The sequence below is a fragment of the Malaya genurostris genome, chromosome 1 (genome assembly GCF_030247185.1).
Source record: "Malaya genurostris strain Urasoe2022 chromosome 1, Malgen_1.1, whole genome shotgun sequence".
NCBI lineage: Eukaryota > Metazoa > Arthropoda > Insecta > Diptera > Culicidae > Malaya > Malaya genurostris.
Window position 1 is genome coordinate 148039674 of NC_080570.1, and position 8312 is coordinate 148047985.

Below are 8312 nucleotides of genomic sequence, written 5' to 3' on the forward strand. Positions count from 1 at the left end.
TGGCAGCGATTACGCAAGGAAAATCCTCCAGCTATTTTGGTCGTTTTCAAATGTCTCACTTCGGTGGTCTACTAGTCGGGTCTGCCGACTCGATCGTTTGGGTACAACGTAGTTGATTGCGTAGCTCATATTAGATAACGTTTGCACAGCAGCATTGGTATCATCGTTGTCAAGAACTTTACCCAGCCGATTTGCGTCAAGAAGTCGGTCATGTTAATGTAGTCGGTTCTATTAAAATTATAGCAGAATATGTAATGGAGGATGATGACGAACAGAATCCACTAGAGGGAACGGTGAAACACTAATCTTTGGTGCAAGAATAAAAGAAATAAAGGAATCTACCAAATAAAAAAAGGCATTTTTCTTAATTTGGCATGTGGAATCAAACAACGAAACAGGAATTTTCGACTGCTGAGCGGTTCAAGTTGCACTGATAAGTTGCTTAGTCTAAGAAACCTAGCTTCATATCCACCGTTTGGATTCCAGGACACTCTGTTAAGTGTTGGAAGAGGATATACTATGCTCCACTTTGAACAGCTCTGTCTTAAGCGTTTCGCCTTTTTCAAAAACATAAACGTCCGCGGTTCGATTTGTTAAAATTACTAAATCCTGAAAAAAAAAAATGATCATCTCCGTTACCTGCGATGTCGCCTTCGGTTCCTATTGCTATTGCTATTGGTGGTGCTAATGCTATTCGCCGACTTTTCCGGCACCAGTTCCCGATCAACATCGTCAGCCCAGTCCTAAAAGGAATGCCAATGTCAACCGAATAAAGTTTCTCTTCTTTAACCCCTTTTCCAACTTACCAACTTCCCGCAAACTTTTCGCCCTTCATCCTCTTCCAACCGACAGCTTCCCCCACCATCGGAGTACTGCCGGTTGCGGCCACCTTCCTTGCGAAACCCTGCTCCGCTACCACTCGGACCCTGCGTCGTATAGTTGTTCCATCGTTCGTTCGGATCGCAACTGGAATTCCGACTGGCCGTTCTCGGTGGACGATCGAATTCGTCCTGCTCGGCACCGATATCAGAGGAACGGCTACGCGGTCGCTGGTAGTCAGCCGGGGTTCGCGAGTGGTAATCCTGCTGTTGGTATCCACCTCCGGGACCACCTTGCTGATAGTTTCCTGAATATCGATTGCGGCCACCGCCACCGCCACCACGCATTCCCGGGCGTGATCGAGGTGAAATTGGTAACGTGTGGGACCAACTTTGAGGTGGAGGGGCATTGGCCTGCTCGTTGCGAAGGTTCTCGAGGTAGTCCAGTGGTAAACCGTGATCCAGAAGGAACTTTCGCTGCAATCGAGGTGGAAGTGATTCAATATTCTGAGGCAACGGAGGTTTTTTGAGATTTCCACGGCCACCACCACCGTAGCTGGGTTCCACACTGCGCGTGTCCCGTTCATTACGCAGCCGATCTTGCGGTCTGTTATAGTTCACGTTCGGTGGATTGGTCGACAAAACGCGAGGTTCGGAGGCCTGCCGGAAGCCTGGACCGTCACCACCTCCACCACGACGTTGATCGTAGTAGTCGTGCTTTTTGCTACTTTTCTTATTGACCGATCGCCAACCATCATTCTGGCCCCAATCGGAACGGTCCCGATCTCGATCACGGGACGACGACGACGCCGGTGGCGGTCCATCGCCGATCGAATTCAGCGACCGATTACTACCGGAGTTTTCCGATTTTCGCAGTGGACCACTCCCGGGACTGTAAATGGTTTGCTGCTGCCGTTTTCCACCACCGCCGCTGCCACCGCCACCTCCACCACCTCCGCGGCTTCCACGGCCCGATGAGGCGGAGGCACTATTCATGGCCGGCTACGGCTACGAGCGACGTACTGCGGAATGCACCGTTGGGAGGTAGAAAATCTGCAAGAACGAATATTTTGTCATTAACCTGATTTATAAACAAATATAAAAATCATTTTCGAGTTCGAGCAACAATTCTAATCATCTCTACAAACACCTGCCAAAAAATAGATCAACACGCAATACTCGCAAGTTAATTCCTAAGCACCGGCAAAATTTTCCCATCAAATCAAAAACCATAACAAAGGATCTGCGTGAAGAAAATGGTACAATCTAAACGGTTTCCTGTAATCTTCGTTCACGATTAAGCAGAATCAGATCTATTCTGACAAGTTTCGTTCTAAAAATTTTAATCTTCCATTACGTATACTACCTCTGTTGTTCTTATTTTCGGATCTCTCACTCGCTCACCGTCCCTTCCCTCCTCTTGACCGTTCCAACTGCTTAGTAGTCAGGTTAAGGATCGCAGCATTTCTTTTTTTACCCTGTAGGCAAAAGGATACTAACCTGTACGAGCGGAAGTGAGGAAAGCAATTGCGATGAATGCCCGGTACTACACGCAATTGACGACGACGACGATGGTGATCCAGCACGTGCACGTTCCCAGCACCAATCTGTTCTGGAGAACTGTTCCGATAAACTTACCGCCAGCAAACCAACCAACAAAAAAAAAGAACGATGTCAGAAATGGAGTACGAGTGGAGTAATGTGGGGAAGAACTTTTTTTTTCTTCCTCTACCAAGTGCCGTTGCTAGTTGCTTCCGAAAGCGTTAACCGATACCGAATAAAGTTTGCACGCGACGGATGCAAATCGTACGACGATTATCTACACGAAACCGTTGGAATTAATGCACTTTTTGGGTTTAAAATTCACAAAACAACCGTGCCGAAATAGTCGCTTCTTTTTTTCTTCGAGTGACAGTAAAAACTACAAACCAACCGATCGCAAACGAAACGAAGACCACGGTTTTGACAGTTCACCATCGTTCGCGGACGGTTCTGTCGCACACACACTCAGAAAAAAAAACTTATACGCTTATCAAAACCCAGCTTGAGTTCGGTTAACTTTAACTCATTTCAAATTAAACCGATCCGGAATCGGTTGAGAATACGTTCAGGCATTACAATAATCATTTCTAACGAAGCAAATAATCAGTTCGGAATAAACTCCTAATCAAATACGTTCGGGCGAAAATTTCTCTTTCAGGATTCCATGTGGAATTTAGTATTGAAATCCGAATCAACACGGAATCCAGTACAACAATCGATTCCGAATGAATTTCGTCTCCATTCAAATGGTAGGGAAATCTGTCGGAATTGAGTGAGAAAATGCGAATTGATAGTCAATTTGTTTTCTACTGCTTCTTCTTCTTCTTCTTCTTCTCCTCGGGTTTTACACATTTCATGCTGATTTTTAGTTGAATCCGAAATATTTTTAAACTTAAATTTAGGAATAATGAATCACCAGTTTTTTTCTGGAATTCTAGCAACTGTTGAAGTTTGCTGAAAACCAATGGAAGACCTTCCTTAGCTATCATCGTCCATTCCTCGCATTCGACTTTTACCCTAACGCATTCATAAAGTGAGTGAACATTTTATAATGTCACTGTAACCCACATTATCGAAATGACGGAATGCGTAATGAATTCTTACTCGACTGCATGAATTTTCAGTGCTCGATCGGTTCAGTGCTAGAATTTTCGCCTGAGTTGGCTGCTCGATCAACCTGATTGACAGTGACATTATAAATGTCATTGAATATTCGCTCATTTTATGAATGTGTTAGTGTAAAATTTAGGCGACTTAAGCCATTTCACTACACTCCAGCTAGAGGAATGGATGATGCTGACTAAGGTAGGCCGTTTTATTAATTTCCAGCGAATTTCAACAGTTCATGTTGGAATTCTAAGAAGAACTGGTTATTTACTAGTTCTGTATATCCGAAAAACATGAAGATTTCAATGTGTATAATCAGTTATGTAATGTTTTCATTTAAAAATAAACTGAAAGTCAGCACGAAAACGTGCAAAATCGGGAAAGAAGAAGAAGACAAATTGACAATTCAGTCCGCATCTTCTCACTCAATTCCGACTGATTTCCGAATCAACCGGTTGTAGGCGAAATTCATTCGGAATCGGTTGTTGCACTGGAGTTGGAATTGATTCGGAATTCATTATGATTTCCACATGAAATTCCGAATGAAAATTTTTCGCCGATTCGGAATTGATTCGGAATCCATTCGGATCTGATAATGTGGGAAATTGGGTTGATCGAGCAGTCGAGTAAGAATTTATTGCTCAGTTCGTCTTTGAGTCAATCCCACATCATCAGATTCGAATAGGTTCCGAATCAATTCCGAATCGGCGAGAAATTTTTATTCGGAATTCATGTGGAATTCCGAATCAATTCCAACTCCAGTGCAACAACTGATTCCGAATGAATTTCGCCTACAACCGGTTGATTCGGAAATCTGTCGGAATTGAGTGAGAAGATGCGGACTGAACTGTCAATTTATCTTCTTCTTATTCATTCCCGATTTTGCACGTTTTCGTGTTGATTTTCAGTTTTTTTAAACGAAAACATTATATAACTGAATATACAAATTTATGTTTTTCGCAATTACAGAATTAGTAAATAACCAGTTCTTCTTAGAATCCCAACAAAAACTGTTGAAATTCTCTGGAAATTAACAAAACGGCCTACCTTAGTCAGCATCATTCATTCCTCTAGCTGGAGTGTAATGAAATGGCTTAAGTCGCCTATGTTTACACTAACACATTCAAAAAATGAGCGAATATTCAATGACATTTATAATGTGACTGTCAATCGGGTTGATCGGGCATCCAACTCAGGCGAAAATTCTAGCACTGAACCGATCGAGCACTAGAAAATCATGCAGCAGCCGATCCGAATGAATTCCAAATCAATCTCGAATCGGCGAGAAATTTTCATTCGAAATTCTACATGGAAATCATAATTAATTCCGATTAAATTTCAAAATTTCAAAATATCCACTCCAGTGCAACAACAGATTCCGAATGAGTTTAGCCTCCTCCCAGATAATTTTTTAATAAAATATTTATATAACTAGTTCTTCTTAGAATTCTGGCATAAACTGTTGAAATTCGCTGGAAATTGACAAAAAGGCCTACCTTAGTTATCATTTTTTTTTCATGAAATGGCGTAAGTCGCCTGTTTTTTATTCTGACACATTCATAAAGTGAGCGAAATTTTTTTGATGTCATCGGTAGTTGAATTCATGCGTACAAAATTTCTTTTTTGGTGTTCAGTAAAAAATTTTACGGTTAAGATCTGAGAAATATTATTTCCTCTGAACGATCTGTAAAATTCATCCACTTTACAGACACATCTATCAACGAACTACTGGATTTCAGCAAACCCTGTAAAAATACACTAGTTTGTAAAGTTTCAAAATATTATTACTTTTTACCGATTCAGTAAAAGTTTCACCAATTTTCAGTGAATCAATTGAAAATATTGAAGTATTTCATCGAAGATTACTGAAAACTTCGGTAAGAAACTGTACAACTGTCAAATAGACCAATTTACCGTAGCGAAAAGAAGACAATTGTAGCATGCAACGAGAATATCCGGCAACTTTATTTCGAATTGATTCCTGCAAATTTCTTATATGATAAATGTATAAAATATTTTCTTCGTCCTTTCTACGTGGTTCTAATTTCAGCACTCTAATATAATGGCAAGTTATTGTAAAATTCCCATTTTTCTAATTTTTTGTTGTTGTTTGTTTTGTTTTTTTCAATAGAATATGTCGAAAAAATTTTACAGCTTCCGACGGTACTATATTTTCGAATTATTTGTAAATTTTACAGAATGTCGGTATTGAATGATGAACAAGTCAGTATAGTTATGACAGATGTATGTTCAGTGCATTGAACTTCCCAAATAATAGTGCGCAGGTTTTTATAGATAACTTTTATCAGAAATTTTAAAAGATGCATAAAACTAAATATTTCATTCATCATATAAAGAAGCATCTTTTAAATAATTTTAATTTAGTTTTCAAATCAAGCCAATAACGGCTGAAAGTGTTCCCACACTAGCAACCAAAAGTTCCACAAATACACTTACTGCCTAAAAGTACACGCGGAAATTTTGAGATCCTAAAAGTACAGAACAAGTTCCACCTGAACTTTCTCGCTGTATAGAAGCTGAGCAATGTATTCTAGAAACTGCCGAAATTGGTTCGATTGCTTCGCACGAACTTTCAAGCATGAATGGTTACATAAGAATCGGACAGCTTACATAGATTTTCTTCGTAAATTGCTTAGGCCAAATTAGTCCCTTTTATTTCAACTTTTGGTTAGTTGGGAAGTGTTCAAGCAATGCAAAACTTTGGTATCCCAAGTAATCCCGATCATAACAGAACATTATTTCAGTTTTATAAAATCGCGTGAAGAAATTGATTTAATGCAATACAGTTATTAATGTCTTTATAATGCAATTATGAAGCTGAAAAAATTGACTCCTCTGCCAGGCGAAGCAGGAATTGTACATTATCAATGCAGATATAATGAAAATATCTACTTTATCGATAGTAGCAATTTGAATATAATCATAGGAGTGCCTAAAAAATGGTTTACAAATAAAATTCAAATATGGGAAAAACTTAATATTCAACGTAAAAACATGAATATCACTGTTTACGGCGCATTATTTTCATGTATCATGTTTCTACCACTCCAGTTTAAATATTTTTTTCCTTTGTTTGCATTCGAACCAATTACGACCGTGGCTTTCTGGCTTCTTAATCCACACGTTTTACCTTGAACTGTGAATAAATTTGATATTTGACTTGGTTTGTTGGAAAATAAGAATCTTATTTTATCACCCTAAAAGCAATCATTTCTGCAAACACTTGATAGACAAGTTTCTGAAAATCCAATTGACCATTTTTGAACTTCATTGTTTCATAATATATTATTTCATCTGTTCCTTGGTTCCGGTATTCTCCGCATCCGATTTATCAAATTGTAATCTATTTTACTTTTGTGCTACCGACAAATATTGGTAAATAAAATTAAAATTAGACTAGTTTCGAATTAAAGACCTCATTTACTTTTTAACAACACTATAAGGCTTCGATTTCAATTCAATTCAAATGTACTGTTATCATTGAAGTTTGGTTACTTCAAAATTTAGCTTCAAAACAGAGGTGGAAATAAGCCCATTTTGCGCATGAAAATGTGAACCAGGTTTTCCAAGTGTGAATAAAAAAACCGAACACCATGAACCGGGGTTCCTTGTCCCTGTCCCTGGCTACTATGATTATTTACTGAATTTCGGTAGACTGGATACCGCTGAATACCGAGATTTTGTTAAATTGTTAGTTTTGATTCACTGACTTCGGTAAAATGATCGATAGCTGTTAAACACGGTAATTTGAAAAACCGTTCATCGGTATAACATAATGAATCGCTGAAAACTCTGGAATAGTCAAACGAATACCGCGGGAAACACAATGTTTACCGAAACTTTGGCTGAGTCTTGTTTTGTCGTGTTTGTCCAGTATTTTCTGCCGACATCAAAATCAAGTTTTAAGTGTACACAGCGAAATGTTCCCACATTATCAGATCCGTATGGATTCCGAATCAATTCCAAATCGGTGAGAAATTTTCATTCGGAATTTCATGTGGAAATCATAATGGATTCCGAATCAATTCCAACTCCAGCGCAACAGCCGATTCCGAATGAATTTCGCCTACAACCGGTTGATTCGGAAATCTGTCGGAATTGAGTGAGAAGATGCGGACAGAATTGTCAATTCGTCTTCTTCTTCTTCTTCTTCTTCTTTTCTGATTTTGCACGTTTTCGTGCTGAGTTTCAGTTTATTTTTAAATGAAAGCATTACATAACTAAATATACAAATTTTGGGGGTGTTTCCCGCGGACCCACACGGACCGAGGGATGCGGCCAACGTCATCTGGAAGACTCATGATATATTCCATCCACCGGCCGGTGCCGATCGCCAGCTGAAGGTTGGATCTGCCAAAGTCGACCACTGCGACCCTAATACAACATTATCCAATCATACTATCCTAGTTTTAAGTTAGTCGTTAATAAAATTAGAAAAAGTCCTTGGCACCTTAGAGCTTAAGCAGTGTGCCTTAAAAATAATTATATTATTGAATAAATATACAAATTTATATCTTCATGTTTTTTGGATATACAGAACTAGTAAATAACCAGTTCTTCTTAGAATTCCAACAAAAACTGTTGAAATTCGCTGGAAATTACCAAAACGGCCTACCTTAGTCAACATCATCCATTCCTCTAGCTGGAGTGTAGTGAAATGGCTTAAGGCGCCAAAGTTTTACACTAACACATTCATACAATGAGCGAATATTCAATGACATTTAGACTGTGAACCATTTCGCGGTAAATTTTAACTTTTGGTTGAATTCTGACACTTGAGTGTTTATTTTGTGTCGAGTAGTTAAATTTAACTAAAACTGTGGC

The 8312-nt window shown here is 39.1% G+C and overlaps 1 protein-coding gene across 3 annotated transcripts in view; it reads right to left on the reverse strand.

Moving 5' to 3' along the window:
- LOC131426149 (telomerase-binding protein EST1A) overlaps positions 1–2768 on the reverse strand; it is a 237000-nt gene extending 234232 nt beyond the window's left edge. For all 3 annotated transcript variants that reach the window (XM_058588614.1, XM_058588615.1, XM_058588613.1), the window contains exons 1-3: positions 2319–2768; positions 807–1871; positions 640–743 (exon numbers count right to left, since the gene is read on the reverse strand). In XM_058588614.1, the coding sequence (XP_058444597.1) occupies positions 640–743; positions 807–1814 (1112 nt within the window). In that variant the 5' untranslated portion in view covers positions 1815–1871; positions 2319–2768. The remainder of the gene's footprint in view (positions 1–639; positions 744–806; positions 1872–2318) is intronic.
- Between the last annotated feature and the right edge of the window lie 5544 nt (positions 2769–8312).